This window comes from Eulemur rufifrons, chromosome 7 (assembly GCF_041146395.1).
Source record: "Eulemur rufifrons isolate Redbay chromosome 7, OSU_ERuf_1, whole genome shotgun sequence".
In the NCBI taxonomy this organism is placed as follows: domain Eukaryota; kingdom Metazoa; phylum Chordata; class Mammalia; order Primates; family Lemuridae; genus Eulemur; species Eulemur rufifrons.
This window is the reverse complement of record NC_090989.1, coordinates 161,749,567-161,771,121: the sequence shown is the minus strand read 5'-3', so window position 1 is coordinate 161,771,121 and position 21,555 is coordinate 161,749,567. Positions and strand designations below refer to the sequence as shown.

The window sequence follows — 21,555 nt, the reverse complement described above, 5'->3', positions numbered from 1 at the left end:
CATTTGCTCTGTTGCAGGGGGGTGGCTGGGCTGAGGGAGGAAGGGGGGAACGTCAGGAGTTGGCTGCTGGGGGAATGGCAGGACCCTGGGGTCAAACCATCACGGGGTGGGTCTGATGCCTCTTGGCCCCAGGCGGCCCCAGGCCCCAGGCTGGCAAGTCCAGGTGTCCCCAGCACAGAGAGGGGAAAGGTGAGTGTCCCCCTCTTTGGGGCTTCAGAGACCCGGTGCCTTCCCCTCCGCAGGATCTACCTTCCCCTGGGCGCCAACTCAATTCACGTGTCCAAAGCGACCCCTGGCGGTCACTGCGACGGCGACAACCCTGGGCGGCCCGTCCTCCCGCCCACGTGATGGACAACTTCCCCAAGAGCGGAGGAGGCTGGGAAGGTGCAGTGCTGCCTTCCAGGGGGCCCAAGGGCGGCCTATGGCCCTCCAGGAGAGCCGCCTTTGGATTCTGTCTGTGCCTGGGAGCAGCACACAACTTCATGGCCCTGCCCCTAAATTCCGGCTTGCAGGGTTTTAATACAGTCTTTTTTTTTTTTTTTTTTTTTTTGAGACAGAGTCTCGCTTTGTTGCCCGGGCTAGAGTGAGTGCCGTGGCGTCAGTCTAGCTCACAGCAACCTCAAACTCCTGGGCTTAAGTGATCCTACTGCCTCAGCCTCCCGAGTAGCTGGGACTACAGGCATGCGCCACCATGCCCGGCTAATTTTTTGTATATATATATTTTAGTTGTCCATATAATTTCTTTCTATTTTTAGTAGAGACGGGGTCTCGCTCTTGCTCAGGCTGGTCTCGAACTCCTGACCTCGAGCGATCCACCCGCCTCGGCCTCCCAGAGTGCTAGGATTTTAATACAGTCTTGACCCTTATACTACCTGTGTGACCTTGGGCAAGTCACTTACCCTCTCTGAGCCCTGGCAAACTCTCCTATAAAAAATGTGATAATAAGACTCAGTGCCTAGCATTAGTGTTACTTAGGATACTAATTTTCTTCCTCGTAGTAGATTAACTCATTAACCCCAACCTAGCAATCCCTGCAAAGAGGCAGGGCAGCCCCCAGGCCTGTCCCTGCCTTAGGCCTGTACTAAGGGACAAGAACAAGCTGGAACGTGGGCTGGGTGCATGTGATGCACCCCCTTTTCCTCCCACCTTTCTAGCCACCGATGCCCCACTCCTACAGACGACACCCAGCTCTAGTCCCCAGCCCATGACTCTGCCCACAGTGCCACCCACGCTGCCTCTCCTAGGACTCGGTACTGGTGTCCTCAAAGTGCCCCCTCCTGGATTATACCCGCTCATGCAGAGGAATCATCTTAGTCACCTTACACCAATGATAGTAATTTTGTGAATCCTTACCATGTCCTGGACACCGCGACAGGTTCTTTATGGGAATTTTGTCAGTTAATTCTCAGAACACTCTATGGGGTGGGTCCTATTACCCCATTTCATTGGCGAGAAAACTGAGGCACTGCTTTCTGTGAGGGTAAATGACCTGCTGGAGGTCATGGCAGGGCCAGGATTTGAACTCCCAGCCCATGCTTACAGCCATCATGCTAACTGGCTTCTCCACAAGCCTCCCTCCCCCTCGCTGGGACACCCCTCCCACTCTGCCCTGGGGAGCCTCATCTCCCCAACACTCAGGCAGCCCGTCTCCCAGCAGCTCTGGGTGGGACAGGGTTTACCCTGGCCAGTTGGGACGAAAGTACTGGGGGACGGGGGTGCTGGGGGTGGGGAATGTGTCTTTCTAAAGTTAATATTATCTTAGAATGGAAATTTCCCATTAGTTCCCCATTTTCCAGATGTGGGCAGTGAGGCACGCAGAAAGAATTGCCCGCAGGGTCTCAGCTGGCAGCGGGCAGTGCTGGGATTGGAACCCGCACTCGAACCTGTAGTGCGCTACCCACTGCTGAGCGCTTCTCATATACTAGGTTATCCTGCTGCCACTGAAGCAGGCCGCTTGCGGCTGGCATTTCCGGGACTTGGCACCTCTGCCAAGGTTTCCTTCTCCTCTGAGATCACCCCGCCAGGGTTCAGCTTTGCCCTGAGAATGTCCACTGCCTGGAAAGGGAAGGCAGCCCAACAGGGAGAGGCCAGGGACAGCCATGCTGGTGCCTGGGGAAGGCAGTGGGTCGCCATGTGGGCAATAAAAGGCTTGCAGATTCTTTCCTCTTTGAGCTTTGTTCTGGGGAGATAAGCAAGTCCAAAATACCAAACACACTTAGATACGGGGTGGATATGTGTCACAGGTCAGCCTCATAAATTCTCCACTTCCCGCCTGCTTTTGAGAACACTGGAGGAAGAGAGAAAAAGGGTGTGAGTCCCCACGGGCTGGGGGGCCCAGACAAAAGCCTTATCACAAAGCAGAGAAGGATCTCTTTGTTTAAAGAGATTCCTCCCACCATGTGTTTGGGCAGCATCCTTAGGACAAAGCCAGAGAAAAAAATCGAATCCAGGCTCGCCTTGAGTGCTCCCTCCGATGTGACATTTTTACTCCCTCTTCAAGTTATGATTTGCTGTTGTGAGAAGACAAGAACACCCGTGTAAGACATATTTCTGGGAAAGAGTTCTCATTAGTGAGATACTCTGATTACAAAGCCCCTTCCCCTTTCAAGTTAATGGAGACTTGGAAAGACTCCATCCCTCTCCTCAACCCTACTTCCCCCAGACCCAGAACTCCGGCTAGAGGGAACTTCAATTAACAACCTCACTCCCCACTTTAAAATACAAACTTGGCAGGGTGACAAGGATCGAGCACTCATTTTGCCATTAACCTTTACTCTGCTAATTTTTAAAGCTGTGCAATTTTCAGGGGAAATTAAGTCCCTATGTGCCCTACTCATTTTACACCAAACTCATCAAAATGTGGCTTTCAAGGCCCCTTTGAAGTCCTAAAAGTAGACATGTGGTCAAGGGGCCCAAATGTTTGTAAGTGCCTTGGAAACAAAGAGACATGTTAATAAACGTTTCCTTCTTGGCGGCCTTGCTGTGAGCGCTTCCCTGGGTTGCAAAGAGAATCTGTCGTGGGGGGAGGCGGAATCTGTGCTTACAAGGGGGCAGGGCCGCGGCAGGGCGCTGCTGTCTGCACAACCTCCACCGGCCACGCCATCAGCTCCTAGTAGGAAAGGGGCAAAGTCAACCAGGGAAAATCGGACAGGACCTGGCACCACGCCTGTCCAGGCTCAAGTTTCAAAGTTTTCAAGGTATTTGCACAAACAACAGCGGTTTCCACGGCAGCCAAGCCCAGGCACAGATAAGAGTGGCCCTGTGGTTCTAGCCATTGACCAGTGGAGAGGCACACAGATTCCCACCCTGAGCTGTCTTTGATGTCACAGGTGGCAGTGGGTGTTAGTGGGGAAATGTGTCCCAGGGTAACACCACCATCGCTGCATGCAGGGGACCCGGAGGTGCAGCCCCAGGTGCTAACACGCAGCTCTGGCACGGCCTTGTGGAGGGGCCTCACTTCTAGCAGGTGTTGGCCACGGATGCCTGTGGCTGAGACTCTGATGGGGAATTGTCCCTGCAGCTCCCGGTGTGAGCTCATCTCAGAGAGGTGAGGCAAGGCAACTTCCCCAGGACCACAAAGCCGGTGCATGGTGGAGCCAGCTTGAAGCTCTAGGGTGCTGATCCCAAAGTCCACAGTCTTAACTTACAAATGCTGCCTCCCCTAACAGAAACCAGCCGGGCTGCCCGGTGGAGAACTCAGGGTGCCCTGCACTCTGTGGGCAAACCCAGCACCATGCAGTGACCTGGCCAGACCCCACCGGCAGAGCCTGAATGGACTACCCACAGCCCACGGGCCTTCTTGGGCTAGGAGTCCAGGAAACAGTCCTTCGTGGCGCAGGCCAGATGAGGTTGCTCCCTCCAGCAGGAGGGCAGACCTTTCCTCCACCCTTCCTCCTCCCACCCCCGGGAGGTAAATAACTGGCCATCCTGATCACACAGCCTCCCTTCCCTGTTTTCTCTCCCACCCAGCCCCACTGGGAGGGCTGGGGTCCCAGCAGGGACTTCCCATCACATGGCCCCTGCCAGCGGCTCCGCTGGCGGCTCCTGCTTCTGCACAGAATAGCCAGAGGGTAGAGCCCCGACTCTAGGGGCACAAGGGCCAGGGCCCAGGAGTCTGCAAACATGTGAACGCAGCACCTGAGTTAGTGCAGTCATAAAACGGTGTCACAGGACTGCTGTGCTAGGTACACACAGGACTCTATGTACATCCTAAGAGCATTCAGCAGCCAGAAGCTCTTCTTGTAGAAAAGAGAAAGAGAGAGAGAGAGAGAGAACGGGAGGAGGAGGGGATGATGGTAGCATTCCCTAGAATGAGAGCTTCCCAATATCATCAGGAAAAAACACCCCCAGCCCCACCCCTCTGCCCCAGCCCGACAAAAGGAGGCCAGGCTCGTTGCTGAAACAAGTTGCTAACCTGTGTTCTTTCAGCCAAGGGCTTGGGAGAGCTGGTCAGAGGCTCAAATCATTTGCTCAGAAGCGCGACCATCCAAGAACGCCAGGGGAACTTTACGGAGGAAACATTTTATTTAATAAGTTATAAGATACAATTTACAGTCGGCATTTGATTCCAGTTTGGCTTCCACGTCCCAGCTTCCAACACGCGTGGGTCCTTCCGCACCAGGCTTCGGGCTGCTCCAGTTCGCACAGCCTCGCCGCGAGGGCACCGGGCTGACCAACGTGTGTTAAAACAAGGGCTAGTGTTGGTTAAAAGGGGTCTTTGGCAAGTGGAGCGCTGCACGCCACTGCGCAATTTCCTCAGACCAAGTGCCTGGAAGGGACTTGAGAAACTAAAGCAAAAACACGGCTGTCGGGCTGGTCACACGTGATGACGCTGCAAGAAATAATCGTCCTAAAGGGACAGGCACTCGATGCCATTCAGGCCCGTTTGCCACCGTGTCCCCCCTGCCCGCTGAGAAGTGTAAGAAGGCCACAGAGCGTGGGGACTGGTGATGAGTAGTGTTACAATGCTGCTAGCTACCTAAGAGCCTTTTCTTACAGAATACGGGCACAGGGATAGAGTAAGCTGGCTTTAATCCATCTCCCGGGCTAGTCATGACCTAAACTAGGTCCCTTCTTTTCCCCTGCCCCCATCTCTCTAGCCTCGTTTCATCAACGCTGAAGAGCGAACCAGTAGCGTAGTCTAGCCAATTTCATTGAAACAATGTCGGTCTCGCCCATGTGCTTGGTCTGTCTGCAGCAGGGGGTCTCTGCCGCCAGGAGTTCCAATTTGAACCAAGAGTGCTTGGGATCTTCCTGGCCCATCGAACGAGCTTGCATTTCTTAGGATTCCCCAACAGGTCCCCCCAGAGCCAAGCCTAGACTTACTTCTGGAGGCACTTTAGGATAGCAGTGTTTTAGGGGTGGGGTTTCAGACCCACAGACAGGCTGGAGGACTTTGTATAAAATGAATTACAAACAAGCAACAAAAGCAACCATAGAACTCGTCCCAGGATTTGACGAAAACCATTTTAAGGCACCGTGACATGGAAGGGGCTGCCGGGGATGTGTTCCTCCCCCCACTTGACAGCCAGAACGTAATCCCCCCTCTCCTTGACGACGTATGTGACGTTGTATTGCTGGTTGCCTACATGCTTCATGGAGACCTCTTCGCAGGGGGTGGTGGGCCCGTGGACCCCGATCAGCAGCATGTTGGAACCTGGGAGGCAGGAGAAGGTGGTTACTCCACGCACAGGCACAAGGGCAGGCACGAGAGGTGGGGATATGGGTCATAGTGGGAGAGTGTGGTCATTACACGCAGAGGCCCACAGAGCCTGAGATGTGGGCTCAAATCACTACCCTGCTGCTTTCTACCCGGTGGCCTTGGACATGGAACTTCACCCTCTCCCTACCGTCACGCCCCCGTCTGTAAACAGGGAAGGACAATGGCTCCGACCTCACGGGCTAGTTGTGACGTGACAGGAGTTATGGACGGATCAAGCCCTTAGCACATGGTGGGGGCTCTGTAACTGTCGGCTCTTATAATAGGATCTTCTCATTTACTCTCACAAGAACCTTAAGAAAGGTACTATTATTTTTATTCGAGAGAAGAAGAAACTGATTTTTAGAAGGAGATTTAGTAGCTTGTCCATGTCACACGGCCAATAAGCTTTATGAATGAATGAAGTGGTGGAGCCAGGGTTCCAGCTAAGTGTGGACGCCAGAACCCGGGCAACTGATCACGACACCCAAACCAATACCCGCGTTCACACTGCAGTTACAGCGGTCTGGCAGAGAAGGCGCCGGGTGCCGACGGGTTTGCCCATCTGTAATGGGATAACGCCAACTCTCCTATCCACTCTGAGGTCATGTGGAAGAATCAAGGGGCAAAAGGGAAGAAAATATTCAAAAATATTAAAGTGTAGAACAGATTAATGGACATGGTTACTTGCAAATGGCTGGGTTACATGGAGGGTGGGCACTGCAGGAACCCTCAGCTGGGAAGGCCAAAGTGTACGCCCCTCCCCACCCTGCACCCCTATGCCCCCAGCAGGCCCGCGCTGCCTACCGGCTTTGCTGCAGTCCACCAGGAAGGAGCTCTTCTGGCCCACGAAGGCCTTCGAGAGCCCCGCTCCCTTGGAGGTCACCTTGCTGGCGTCCGAGGATGCCTTGGGGATGGCGCTATAGCAGGTCTCCGTAGAGGACCTGGTCACTGACTCCACCAGGATGGAGGAGGTCTCGTTGGCTGCACCGGGGCTGACCAGACGCTGGCCTAGGACAAGGGAGGAAGGAAGAGAGGGAGGGGGGTGTGAATGGCCAGTCTAAGAGGGATCTCTCAGCCAGAGGACAGGCCAGTGCAAGAGCCCCCGAACCACAACACCTGGATACAAAAGCCACCATACCCCTATCTCATACCTATAATGTCTTCCAAACCCCCTGGGGTCCCACCTCATACAACGAGGATCTGGCTTTCTGGGCAAATGGGCAACTCTGGCGTTGGCTGACAAGGCCTAGAAATATCCCTCCCATATAAAGAAAGACAGGCCACCTAGTGGAATGCATATTTCCGTTTATATAAATACTCCATGGGCCAGGTGCAGTGGCTCATGCTTGTAATCCTAGCACTCTGGGAGGCTGAGACAGGAGGATCGCTTGAGGCCAGGGGTTTGAGGTTGCAGTGAGCTATGATGACGCCACTGCACTCTAGCCTGTAGGACAGGGTGAGACTCTGTCTTAAAAAAGAAAAGACTCTATGTAAAAGCAAAGTAAAAGTTTGGGAGGACATATAGTATCAAAAATGATTTTCTGCACAAGAGGATGATTTTTCTATTGGGATTTTCTAATTATCTTGCAATGAACCTATAAATAATAAGATTTCACATATGTAAACATTTCTTCTTTTCTGTTAGGGACAGAAAACCATCTAACGTGGTTTCTCGCCCCCACACTGTGGACTCATTCTGTAAGTTTCAAACGCCGCCCTCTGACATATCATACCATTTCTTGACATTCAAGATTTAAAGTACATTCAACATATCTAAAATAATCCACAGTTCCTATTGTTATTCTAAGAAGACCAGCTCTGCGGGGAGGAGGAATAACTCCCAAGGAGGAGATCATTACCTGTCACCTTGGCCTTGAAGGGACTGCCCACGATGTGGTTAGGGCCACCATATTTGACGCCGATCAGGTAGCTGCCGGGAGCCATGGGGGTGTACATGACTTTGTACCCTTCTGGGGTTTCCTGGCAATCCATTTTAACCTTGGACGGGCCTTCGATGGTGACGGATAACGTCCCTGGGCCTGCTCGGGTAGTGTTGATGAAGAATTCGGACTGGATACCTGGAGAAAGGAAGAGGGAATGCCGTGTTGACGGTTTGGAGGGAGGGGGTCTGTGGTGTGGGGGGCTTTCCCAGGAGCATTGGGGCAGTGGTGGGGACACACACTGGTCGCACGAAGGGCTTGCCTGACGGTGTGGGAGTACGAGCTCTCAGCTCCTTGCACAGAGAACCTCAGGCCCTGGGGGTGGTAGCTCCCTTTCCCAGGCTGAGGCAGGAGCGTGGCTGACATTTCGCCCACCAGCACCAGCCGCATGGACACCCTGTTCTCTCCTCTGGGCACCGCTACGCGCAAGAAGCCTGAGTCATGCTGTGAGCCTGCCGTGCTGCTCCAGCTGCCAGGGTCCAGCTCTGCCTCTGGGGGTGGGGGAGGTGTGGGCCCCTCTGGCCTTTCCTTTCTCCTGTGGGTGGTCTTAGAGAAGCCCTGGAGGCCCAGCACCTCCTCCCTTCCTTCTCCTTGCCCCCAACACCATCTGGAGACTGGCACAGTCACTGCGACCTGCTGGCCCACCCACTCTGCCGTAAATGCCAGCAACAGGCGCCGGAACCAAACAGCAGCTCCTGCTGGCTGAGCACACGCGCCCACTTGGGCCCCAGAGCCTGTGCTGAGCATCCTTGTGCACACACATGGCACAGGATCCTTTCACAAGTGACACTGAGCTCAGGGAGGTTGCCAGGCATGCTACACAACTAGAAGGTGGTAGAGTCGCTCTGAACCACATCTGCAGGGCTCTGGTGCCAGGCCTGTCGCCTGGCCACTGAATGGACAGTGGGGCTGCCTCAGATGCCCTAACTGCAGCCCTAAGCACCTGACCTCTTGGCTGGCCCGGTGAGGGCCTCTGGCACAGACAGCCTGCCCCGTAACAACAGGAAAGCCGGGCCAAAAGAGAGTGCCAACCAGCGACCACAGAGGCACTTCTGCCCAAGCGCACTGCTCCACAAAGCCCCCACCCCCTCGGCACCCTTTCCAGTCTAGAGCGGGCTGAGGTGGTCAGTGGGGGTCGCCTGGGCGTCCAGACACCAGCTGCATGCCCGTGACAGAGCCCTCTATGGGGCACCCCTGGCATAGCTCCCCCACGCAGGGCTGTGCTTTTGCCAGAGCCCGAGACACTGGCCCAGCTGGGAAGTACTTTGGTTTAATTATAGCTCCCGGGCCAGAGAAAGAATTATTGTTCTGGTTATCAATGAAACAAAGGAGCTGCTATCATGCAACCCTCAAACACAACCCAGCTGTTTCTGGAAGCTCCTGGGGCTCCTGTCCCAAGGTCCCCCTCACTATCTCACCCTTGTCAGGGTATCTAATCTGCACGGCCAACAAGCCCCTCAAGCAGCAGCCCCCCGGGAGGCAGGGGGCTGTGTGGGGAAGGGGTGGGGTTGGTGAGCAAAAGGGGACGGCATGACCAGGAAGCAGCTCACACTCTAAGGCAGGTGAGGGGGCAGTGGGAGGGAAGGAGGCTCTTCTGGGTATACCGTGAGCATATCAGGATTCCTGGACCATTTCTGCAGGAAAACTCCTCCCAAGAATCTGGAACTCCCTGGTCTAACTCCCAACCTTTCAACCCCCCTCCAGCAGAGAGTCCCACCTCAAATTCCCCACATTCCCCTGCTCTAAAATCTGCAGAATGGACCATTTAAAGCTTCAGCCAAGAGATACAGCAAACCCACCCACAAAAACACGGGGAAGTTTGCTTTGTTCAGAAGGTCAGGATGCTGGGCCCGCTGGCAGCCGAGCACAGATACCTTTTCATTCCATTCACACTGCAGCTGTGTAATCTCAGAATGGGTATTTGGGGAAAGGCTTGGGAGCGAGAGGGCTAGAAAAACAAGACGCCTTCCCCGTGACAAGAGCAATATTTACACAGGGTTCGGAACAGGCCTGCTCTGTACCTCTCCACTCCTGGCTGGGAGCCTCCCTGCAAGACTAGCTCCCTTTCTCTGTGGCGCCCAGCACTGGCAAAGCACAGCCTGAAACCCGTGCTTCCAACGTGTGCAGACCGTCAAGAGGAAGCGGCAGAGGGCCCCGGGCACAGCCAGCGCGAGCCAGCAGGAGGGTGAGATGGCTCCTGGCCCACGTGGGGCCTGAACCAAGGTCTGCTGTGTGCTCCAAGTGCTAAGAGGACCCCCCTTGGGTCCTTGATGGTGGGTGGCTTGCCAGGGGCCGAATGCCTGCCACTGCTGCCTAGAAACCACTCCAGGGCAGCTGGGAGGACAGGGGTCCTGGTTTAGGACACCCCCAAAGTGGGTCAGGCATGCAGTCACTGCCTCTGGGTAAGCCAGCCACTTGGGGAGGTGGCAAAGCTTGGGAGCTAAGGGCACAGGCTCTGAGGTCAAGGACCTGGACTGATTCTCGTTCTGCCTCCTCCCAGCTGAGCACTCAACCTCTCTCCGTCTCACTTTCCTCATCTGTAAAATGAGTATCACCCAGGGCAAAAGGATACTGTGCCTTTCACAAAAGCCAAGCCGCTGGCCCGCAGGCCGTGTGGAGCCGGACTGGATTCACCTGGAGAGCCTGGCAGCACTCGCGCCACCGCTGTGGGTGGTTTTGCCGAGGCCACTGCTTTGGCCAGAGTCCTGGGCGGGACGCCAGCCCATCAGTCACTGCGGCACCTGGGCAGGGCCCCTCAGTCACTCAGGATACTCGCTCCCCAGGGCTCGATGCCAGGTAACCACGGCCAACCACCCCCTCGCCCGTGGGAGGGAGCCTGTCCCACCCCCCTCACCTCATGGTGGGGGATTAAAGGTGGTGCACACACCAGGGACCTGAGAAACCAGGACCGCTGCCTTCCCCAGAGGGTCCAAAGTAACACCAAACAGTGTCTCATGAGTCCACACGTGGACTTCCCCCGCAGAGGAGCCTGAAGGACAGGCTCCCCACCCCGGCATCCTCCGTGACACTGAGGCACCGGGCACCACCCAGTGCCCACCTCTAGGGGACTGTTCAAATGACTGCGGCTCGTGATAGGAATACTGGCTACAGCAGTCCTAAAAGGGGGTAGATCTGTGTGTTTTGAAACAGAAAGATCTTTACGATGTCAAGGTAAAAAGGCAAGCTGCACCAATATAGGTGCAATAAGATGACCTCTGTAAAATAAAAGCAAAACTTTGTGTCTGCCGCTCTCGTGAACCAACTAGCTAATCCACCCAGCAACCAAGACGGCAGACAGACAGATCTTCCCTACGGATCCTCCCTGAACTGTTCGCAGTGTTTACTCCTGGACCTAGATGGGGGAGGAGGCAGAGACGAAGCCCAAGTGAGTTTCACTTTATATCTTTCAACTGCCTGGACTTTTTACAGTCAAATGTATCCCATCTGTGGCAAAAAATAAAAATAAATTGTAACAGGTCCAAAGAACTTCAGAATCTTTTGACCATTTCAGTGTTTTCTCCTCCTCCGTTAGGACCAGAGAGTAAAAGGAGGAAGAGACAGGCCACGATGGTCTTACTGCCGCTCGGTGTGTTTCTGGGAGCCCAGCACCCTTAAAGGAACGGTAGATGGATAGGAGGCCCGGGCGGCCTGCCAGACGCATTGTGAATTCTGTGCAGGCAAAGAAATCCTCAAAATTAATGGCACCGAGCTGCGTTCCCTGACCACCAGCATCCTGTCCCAGTCAAGAAACTTGGCAGGGGAAGACATCTGAACCACAACAAGCAGTAACGAGGTGTGATGACACGGCCATCAAGCCCTCACTCTGGATTTATCGCAGGTCAAACCACATCTCCCCAAACAACTCTGGACAGCAAGAGCCTCCACAGCGTGCATTGCTGTTCCAGTTCCCCCGGGGAGTGCGTATAAAACGCTTCCACGGCGCTTGAAGGTTTCCATCTGGCTTGGTCCCTGGACCGGCTCAGTTAAGACTCAGAGAAGAGGAGTAGCGTGTTACCTGTGGTGCCCCCCTCGAGCCCTGCACCGTAGGCCGACACCAGGGCAGGGTTCCCCGCTTGTCCCGGTTCCCCGACACGCACTTTGAAGGGGCTTCCAACCACGTGGCTCCCGTTGAACTTGACGTCGATGGTGTGGACGCCATTTTCATGGGGGATAAAGCGAACAGCGTACTTATCTAGGAGAACAAGCGAAGGCACGGTGAAGTAGGGAAATGGACCACTGGGTTAGGTAAGGACAAAGGACAGCAGGCCAACCTGCGAGGCCAGTCTCGAAGCATTGAAAGGCGACCGTTCTCCTGGGAGCCTGGCACCCAGGACGCTGAGTTTCAACCCGTTGGGAAATACATCCAAATCTAAAATCCTACGTTCAACACTCCGGCCCCTGCCTCAGAAGAATACTTCCTTCCTTTAGGGAAAGCTCCCTTCTCACCAAGTTTCTCTACTTGGCCACTTGAAGGGGAAACAAATGGTTCCAATTGGCATTAGTGCCCCTTAATGAAGCTCAAAGCTATGAAGTACGCACAGGGTAGGGATTTGCGCCGTGTGACTGGGTCACAGCATGTGGCAAGATAATCTGTTAACTGAAATGGGCGCCTAGGATATCCATCCAGAGTGCACCACCCGACCAGCCCTTCCCCCTTGAAGCCCTCCCACCTGGCGTGCAGACAGCCCGTTTTCCTCCTACCTCTCCAGTCTCTTGGCCTCCCCTGGCCCCCTGTACTCTTCATCCCTTCAGAACCGGTGTTCCCCAAAGCTCCACCCAAGCCCTCTCCTCCGCCAGTACTCTCCACAGAGGTGCGTCCCCGTGGCGCTGGCCGCCCTAGGTCCTGTGGCACTGCCCCTCCCCGACAGGCCCCATCGGGGTCCCCACCCTCCTCTCTTAAAGCCGATGCGTTTCAGGGGCAGCTGGCTCCACCCCACATCCAGGTGTGGTCCCGTGGTCTTGGCAATCACTTGGAGTCATCATTACTTTTTGGCCAGGTCCTCTTTAGACTCTGAGCAGCTCTCTGAGAGCAGGAATAGTGTATTATTCAGCCATCCCTTCCTTCCAAGTCTCTGACACTTAATAAATGTTCACTGGCAAAATGGTCTCTTTAAAGTTGATTAATATCAGGGAATCCCATATACCAAGGCACCGACTGGGCAAGAAAAATCTTCTGACATTAGACCCTAGAGACCCAGGCTCTCTTCTTTAAATTCAGAGAGGAACATTGATATACCTTTTCCTCAGAGTAAAATGGCATGTCATAAGATCGACAATATAATAAAAATCTTTAAGGTGTTGTTAAAATATGAGAGAAAAATCATGATGAAGTGAATCTGAAAAACAGAAAATAAAAAAGCATTTGAAAAGAAAAAAAAAAGGAAGAGAGAGAGAAAGAAAGAGAAAAGAAAGGAGAAGAGAAGAGAAGAGAAGAGAAGAGAAGAGAGAGTATTCTACCCCCAAGTAAAGGGTCTCCCTGTTCCTGGCAAATGTTTACACCCTAGTGTATTAAAACAAAAGTCTGGCAACGGCAGAAGGAGCTCGAGCCTCTGGCAGCAGGGCAGCCCTCCCCTGGGATGCACGCTTGCAGGAACGTGCTGCTGGAATGCGCTGGTGGGGCCCCCGCCCAGGCCTCCTGCTCACCTGGCTCCAGCTCGGACACGTGGCACTCCTCCACGGCTCCAGAGGGGCTGTGCACCTTTGCATCAATCTTGCCTTTCGCACCATTCAACCTTATAGCAAAGGATGCTGGCTGGTTAACTTTTAATCCCGATTCCTGAGAATTTAATACATTAGACAGGTTATGGCCCTCGGTGTTCCTGCTCAGGGGCACACACTGACCCGACTTGGGACTCCGGGTGACAGTTCTCATGAAAATAGGCCCCAAATGTTTTTCCATATAACATCTGACAATAGAAGAGCAGGTGAGTCATGCCACATTTCTAGCATAAAATGTAAGAAAGCAGAGACACATATTTGCATGGTCTTGTATGCAAATCGTCTTGATTCAGGCTGGAAAGAGCCAGTTCTGGGGGTTTGGAGACTTCAGACAGCCCAGTCAATAGGACTACAGCCTCAGCATTCCAAACAAGACCTGTGCAGGCCAGAAAACCCATATCTTCTAGGTCAAACACATAAGGACTCCCTTTTTAGGAGGAGCCTGGCAGCTGACAAAATCATGCACTCACAAACATGAACACAGTTTTATGTCACTGCTGTTTGTTATCTCCAGGGTAGGTAGGAATGGAGAGAATTTATTACAAAGGGCTCCATCTGCAAAGGAGACCGTACTCCACAGCAGTGAGGAATCAGTGGAAGCTGGGTTCACCACCATTTCCTAGCTATAGGACTAAGTTGCTACACCTCTTTGAGTGTCAGTTTCCTTATCTGTAAAACGGGCGCAGTAACTGAATCCATCTCAGAGAGATGCTGTGAGGAGCAAATGAAGTTATGCAGGCGTAACACTCAGCACAGGGCCTGGCCCATGCACAGAAAGGCTCACAAATGTCAGTTTCTTATTAGACATTAATATGCCTTTAGAAGTTGTCTGTACCCCACACAAAGCAACAGGGAGGAGTACAGCTTTTGCTCCTCCTTGGGTCAGTTTCACTCCTCATGCTTTGCCTTGGAAACTACATCCTCTTCTGGGAGGAGGAACTAGCAGTTTAGATGTTCAGGAACAAAGGTAAGCAGCAACATTTTAGGTATTTTCAGATAGACCAATCCTAAACAACAAAATTTTACAAGAAGCAGTTTTGGTTTAAACTTGGTTGGACAGACACTCCTCAGAAGATAACTCCTGAAGCAGCAGGGCTCACACTTAAGCAAGTCATTTGAGGATCTTGTTAAAATGCAGGTTCTGATCCAGTGGGTCTGGGATGGGGCTTGGAATGCTACGTTTCTATTAAGTTCCCAGGTGATGCCAAGGGTGCTGGCCCAGGGATCATATCTTAGTAGAAAAACCCTAAAGCTGCACTGCCTAAATTTAAAGCACTTAAAAATAAAAATTCAGTTCCCTAGTTACTCTGGCCATATCTGAAGTGCTTAACAGCCTCATGTGGCCAGTGGCTACCATATTGCACAGTGGGTATATGGAACATTTCCATCACTGCAGAACCTTCTTTGGATTCTGCAGCCCTGGGGGTTAGAGGCCGGGGAGGAAGCACAGACCACGAAATTAAGGCGTCTTTGATCACCAGATCACTCCCATCCCACCCCCACCCGCACAGAGGACCAGCCGACTCCAATTTTCTAAAAAGTCTCAAATGCAAGACAAAACAATACATGCCTCTCTTTCCTAACCAGCACCAGATGTTGCTGGGCAGGCCTCCACCAAATCTCTGATAAATAATTTACATATCACTCGGCATTAAATGACCCGGGAACAGGGGACGATGCTGCCGAACACGTCCCTCCTGCCGTAGCAGCTGGTTGCAAAAGATTGATATACACCCTGCTGCACGCTTATTGAAATATTTATGACCGAACCGTGACGAGAGGACCCTACAGAAAAGTTTTCCGGAGCGATTTCTGCAAACCAGCTCCTCTCGTACAGAATCATTTACGTTACCTGAATCCACTAGCCACTAAATCCTCAAGAGGAAGATAAACGCCTCGGAAGATTCGAAAAGAAATCTTCGAGAAGCACCAAGGCAGCTCTTTGCCCTCAACAAATGTTGGGTTTATCTCCCTCCGTAGGTTTTAGTTAAGTTGGCCACAAAAGAAACTTCTGTTAAGAAGCCTTTAAATGAAACACAAGAAAAACATCTGCACCACAGTGACCAGTCAGTACCCTTGGTATTCTCCCGATGAGGCCTCTTCAATTTGCGGACTGGGGTTCTGGTTTGGGTTCTGTTTGCGTCCCTACATGAAAGACTAATGTTTGGAACAGCTGGTGGTATGCCAGTTTCCCTCAGAGCAAGATTAGAGTCTCAGATGGAAACCAAGTGTATGGCACTATCCAACGATATCACCAATCTGAGATACAAGATTAGATTTTAATCAATCCAATATTTTCAAGGATTGGGGGCAGCTGGGGGCTATTTAGAAACTCTCTTTCCCAGAAATTATATTTTGGGATTCTAGTGTTATTCTACAACTTAATTGCTACTCCTAGTTGTGACACCGAATTATCTTTCAGTGACCTGAGCAAAGACCCAGAGGCATCCCCAGTGGTTTTCAGTTTGGCTGAGGGTGCTAACGCCACCTTGAATTAAGTGACCTGTTTAAGACAGGAAGAAAAGTTACATATCCTGGTATCCCAACAGGTTGGACCACGCAACCAATTTACCACAACGTCAGGGTGGGGATGAAGGAGATTGCAATTAAGAGCACATGTCCGGGAGCCGTAGAGACCTCACTCTGCCTCATACTAGCTGGTTCCCAGCAGCCAAAACCTTCCTGTACCTCCGTTTTCCCATCTTTAAAATGGGTCAAGAGAACCTACTGGCCAGGCTGTTGCAAGGATTTCCTGAAGTAACACTGATAAAGTTTTAAACATAGTTCCTTGCGCACTTACTATGAATAAATCATAATAAAATAAATTGCAATGGACTGTCTTGAGGAAGAGGCAGCCAACAACAGCAGGCTAATCACTGGACTGTTATTTTTGTGTTTGTTTTGTCTTGAAAGCCCTCCTTATCCCTTTAAAAGGCTTCCTTTATTTCTCTTAAATTGACATCTAAAAACAAACTTGCCCAGAAATATTAAGGTATGTGCTCTGTTTTCGCTGGCCTCGACTGTCTTTTGCTCTCAGAGTGCTGGCTCCACCACGGGACAGCTCCTCTATGGCTGGCAACATCTGTGGTCAAAATGTGAACGGGGCCTCAGCACCTAACGGGGGATTGAAGCGGCCTCAGGAGCCCAAGGGTCTCGCCGGTCGGCCTGCGGCCAAGGAGATGGATGCTTCCTTGCGTCTCACCTGAAGGCTCATAACAGTGAGGCGGCGGGCGTCGTCGGAGGGCGCGATGACCGGCACCAGGTAGGGGCTTTCGGGGATGTGTTCATCGTTGAACTTGATAGACACCTCGTAGTTACCTATGAGGACAGGAAAGTCCCATCATTTCAGAGATTCTGGAAAAGTGGTTCCAGAGTGGCCTCTTGCTTCTTACCTAGCGCTAAAATCCAGCCCTCGTCCCTGGCCACACCCGACTGGCCAAGAGGCGGTCACCTAGCTGTGGCTGGGCCAATATGATTTTCTTAGTTGGGCAAAAGCCAGGGATTCTTAACCCAGGTCCACAGGGTCCCCAAATGGTCTGTGTATAGAATTCAGGAGATCCATGAACTTGAATGGGAAAAAAACAAAATCACACCTTTATTTTCACTAACCTCTAACTAAAATTTACCATTTCCTTTCTTTAGAAAGGTCAACAAGAAATCATAGCATATTAGAAGTACCTGTGACTTGTATCACCATTAAAAATCAGATATTTTTATATTCATTTAAAAGTTTTACAGGTATCTTGACCTTACACTTACCATTACTTTGAAATTAAGGGAGTTAATATATGTTATGATTTAATGTATTAATGAAGACAGATATATATTTCTACATTTGTCTCTAGGGTGCATATTTGTTCTAAGATTTTGATAACTATATTTTAATATAATTGATTTCCTTTGTAATTCAATATATTTTACTTTATGTGTTTTGAAACATTATCCTGAGAGTGGTCACCAGATGCCAAGGCCACTGTCCTGGGGCAGCCAGCCATGGGCACAGTGGGCAGAGAGAGAGAGGCTGGTCAATGGAAAGAACGAAGCCACTGAATGAAAGCAAGAAGCAAAGAGGCCAACAGAGAAAGGCAAGAGACAAGGAGGGCGGAATCCCCACCCCTTGGAGGTCTGGCTGTATTTCCTGCGACTGGATCCTTAGGAGGCTCTCCCATGCGCCCACACACACAAATCCCTCATTTACTTGAGCTAGCTCCATAGGTGTCTGTTCCTTGCCACCTAACCATCTTCAAACAAGGAAAATGTCCTCCTGCAACCCTCGAGTACATACCAGGCTCTTGGGCAATATAAGACACACCGCATGACCCGTTTTTATGGTCATCGAATGTAATCTCGGCCTTACTGGGGCCCTCAACAGCGATGGAGAGGCCCCCGGCGCCTGCTTCCCGGGTCCAAATGCTGAACTCGGCTGGGAGCAAAGAAACACCTGGTTAGTGACTGAGCCCAGGAGAGCCCCTGCCCCTCTTCTTGTCCAAGCCTGCAGCGCTGGGTTTGATCTGTTGCTAGCCCTGTCCTTTTTCTCTCACCCCAAGCGGAACCCAAGCAAGGGCCATCACTGAGGTGTCCTAAGCACCATCAAGCATAACTAAATTCAAGGGAAATCTGGCATCTTTTAAATACATCTAAATCAAGCCAGAAAAAGATGAGAATGTTCGTTTTTTCCCCCACAGATCTTCCCCACCAGCAGTGACCACGGGAGGGGACCTTTATGGTTGGTTTTGTAGCATTTCAGTGTGTTCCACAGAACTTTAGCTCTGCCAATGCTCTGGAAACAGAGTCATTACTCTGCTGGCCTCTGGACACACACTAATAAGTTACAGGCTCCAAGAAGGCCCTTAGCAAGAAACCTGCTTAGCTTTGCGTAAGCAAGCAATTCCCATACGTAGTCACGGATGCCCTGTTTTAAAGAACGCCCTACCGCGATCTATCGGAGCCTTCTCTTTAGGATGGGTGCGGGTCTCACACGGCCTAGGCTCAACTCTTACTCTTCTCAAGTGAAAACTCTGCCCGCAACGCTCACCTGGGACTCCTGCCTCTCCTCTCTCCAGGCCGGGGCCCCCTGCACGGACCTTGTGGGCGCCTCCCTCACCGAGCGGCCCCACGGTGAACTGGAAGGGGCTGCCAGTCACGTGCTGCCCACGGTACTTGACGCTGACCGTGTGGACGCCCATCTCCTGGGGCACAAACCGGACACAGTGCGAGTTCTTCCCCATGGGCACAACCTCTGCCTCGGTCACACGGCCAGAGGGGCTGGTGACGTGGGCCGACATGTCACTGCTGTCGATTTCTGAAAGAGGGTGGGAGGTTGGGAGAAAGAGAGGAGGGTTAGGGCGAGGGCCCGCGGCAGGGCAGGGCAGGGCACGGCACACAAGGCAAGCAGCAGAGGCCAAGGCGGTGCAGCCGGCAGACGTGGGGTGCTTCAGGCTGGATGCCGGCCCTGCTGTGGCCGGCACGGAGCGGGCAGGGCCCTCAGGCCACCCGGTGCAAAGAGCATTCTGGGGACACCGACGCTTCTTGCCCCACCGCGTATTTTTACAACCTTCCTGGCCGGCCTGAGTTAATTCCACATGCCAACTTCAAACCAGAGCCTGAGCCGGCAGTTATGGCACATAAAGAAGAACTAGGGTAGCTCAGATGTTTCTAGGCCAAAGGTGACACTGCCATCTGTCGTGCTTAGACAGGCTCTTTCCCACAAGGGTAGGAAACAAGAATCATCACTTACTTTCAAGAAGCTTTGGCATTTCTTTGAGGCAACAAGACACAATGCATTTAGAGAAAAAAGTGAACAGACAGCAGTCCCAATTGCAAAGGGGAAACCATGCACGAGCAAAGCTTTGAGCAAACTAAAGACCAGAGGCCACACTTTCCGAAAATCAACGCCTCGGGTCACTAACACCAGGACACAGACCACGTCTGCTCCACACGGGCTGCTCGTGTCATGCTAACGACTGTGCCTGCACTGACGTGGTGGAGACAGGCGGGCCGCATGCGGGGTGCTGAGCACTGCCATCACCTAGAGCCAGCATGAAACTGCACCCGCCAGCCCTACGGGATCTGGGTTGAGCAGTTCATGACTTTGAGCCCTGAGAACAGAAAAAGGAAGGGAAGTTGAGGAGAGGGTTGCCCGATGTTATAGACTGAATGTTTATGTTCCTCCAAAATTCCTGTGTTGAAACCCTACCCCCCAATATGGTGGCATTAAGAGGCAGGGCCTTTGGGAGGCAGTCAGGATTAGAGGAGGTCATGAGGGTGGAGCCCTCATGATAGCATTAGTGGCCTTATAGGATTAGTAGCCTTATAAGTGTGGCCCCCACCCGAAACCCCGACAGAGCTTGCTCTCTCTGCTCTCCACCACGTGAGGATACAAGGAAAAACTATCAGTCTGCAACTGGGAAGAGGACCCTCACCAGAACTTCACTATGGTGACTCTTGATCTTAGACTTCTAGCTGCCACAACTGTGAGAAATAAATTTCTGTTGGTTACCACCCTGTTTATGTTGTTTTGTTATAGCAGCCCAGATCGACTAAGCAAGCCATGTGGCCTGGGTCCTGAGGACACGTGAAGCCGGTGAGCTGTCCCCACTCTCACTGATGAGAGGGTCCTTTGGGGAACGAGGGGGAAAGCAGGTCTCACCGAGTCAACTGGTACCAAGGAACTGGAAAGAATAACAAAGTGGTCAAGGGCTGGAAGAGAAAGGGTCAATGTCCATCTAGTACAAAGATACCTGCTAGCCCCTCAAGAAACAAATAAGCAAAGAGAACAGAACAGATAGTTCACAAAATGATACGTGTAAAGCAAATGGAACCAGGGTAGGTCACTAGTAATCCGAGCAATGAAACTGAACCCTGGACACCGTCCTTTCCCATCGGATTGGCCCAAGTGAGGAGGAAAGACAGTGCCCAGGCCCAGGGGGGGACATGGAGAAACGGCACCGGCACGTTTTCTGGAGGGCAGCCTGCCAAGGCACAGCCTGCCAAGGTGTGTTCTAACGTGAACAGCCCAGCAATCCCACTGCAGGGCATCTGTCCCACAGTCGACAGCCTGGGCACACGGTGGCAAATGTCAGAGCATCACTGATGACAGGAGTGAGGCACGGCAATGAGCATGAGTGAAATGAGACCACCCAAGCAAGGATGACCCACCTAGACATGAAACAGAATCTCACTGGAGTTGTTAAAAAGATGACGTGAAAGTCTATTTTTTGAGGTGGAAAGACACCCACGAAACAGTGGCTGGGGGGGAACACCTGTGCACAGGTGTCTGGGAGGATGGAGGCAGCCGGGGTCCAGGTCTGGGCCTCAACTGTGAACTGTGATCTCCCCGGATGGTGGGATATGAGGTGGCACTCACTCACTCCATCTCGGGGCACATGGACTTTTAATGGCCACAAACAATCAGTGTGGCTCTTGTTAAGTGAGCACGTCTCGACCCTACAGTCATGAGGCTTTGACCACATTCACACGTGGCCCAACGCTGACGTGTCTACACAAGAAGAACTCGCCCACCACAGCCGAGAAGGCAGAGTCAACAGACATGGGACACGTTAGGAAGGACGGGAGAGGCAGGGTAGGAAAATCAGGCCCTCTCCGGGCGGTCACAGCACGAGCTTCATCTGAAGACTATTGAGATTTTCCTTCTAGAACTGGTAACTCCACAGCCCATGCCAGCTTCTGGGCAGAGGAACCCCAAAACTTTCACTCACAGTAAACTCTCTTTGGGAGGATTCTTTCTAGCAGGGACCTGGGCCACATTTCAGACAGACTGTGTGGCCTGCCAGTGGCTAACTGGGCCCCTTGGGGAAGGGCTCCTGCTGAAGGGCTCGATGTGGCCCATCCAGCCTTGCAGCACTGCCCTCGACCTAACTGCAGGAATGAAAGGGATGAATGGAAATGTCAGAAGGACGCCGCTCGGCGCCACCTCTTAAATACTTCCGGGTAGCGCCATGGGCAGGGCCGGTTCTCTCACTGCCATTTCTCTGTTTAATAGATAGTAAATCAAAACGGCTAGAAACATGTCTATGTTTCCCCCATGGGACACAATAAAGCTATTTTCATTTGGAAGACAAAAAAGGTAGCAGGGTAAATAAATTTATTTTTCTTGGGTGGGCCTCTATGAAAATAAATACGAAAGAAAATAATAAAATGAAATGAAATGAAATAAAAAGGTCACCACAGCCGACG

The 21,555-nt window shown here is 52.2% G+C and overlaps 1 protein-coding gene across 4 annotated transcripts in view; it reads right to left on the bottom strand.

Moving 5' to 3' along the window:
• Window positions 1-5,394: 5,394 nt before the first annotated feature.
• FLNB (filamin B) overlaps window positions 5,395-21,555 on the bottom strand; it is a 129,430-nt gene continuing 113,269 nt past the window's right edge. For all 4 annotated transcript variants that reach the window (XM_069475944.1, XM_069475945.1, XM_069475946.1 and 1 more), the window contains 8 exons: window positions 18,395-18,661; window positions 17,645-17,782; window positions 16,562-16,677; window positions 13,285-13,417; window positions 11,657-11,833; window positions 7,561-7,779; window positions 6,506-6,709; window positions 5,395-5,656 (listed from right to left, as the gene is read on the bottom strand). In XM_069475944.1, the coding sequence (XP_069332045.1) occupies window positions 5,469-5,656; window positions 6,506-6,709; window positions 7,561-7,779; window positions 11,657-11,833; window positions 13,285-13,417; window positions 16,562-16,677; window positions 17,645-17,782; window positions 18,395-18,661 (1,442 nt within the window). In that variant the 3' untranslated portion in view covers window positions 5,395-5,468. The remainder of the gene's footprint in view (window positions 5,657-6,505; window positions 6,710-7,560; window positions 7,780-11,656; window positions 11,834-13,284; window positions 13,418-16,561; window positions 16,678-17,644; window positions 17,783-18,394; window positions 18,662-21,555) is intronic.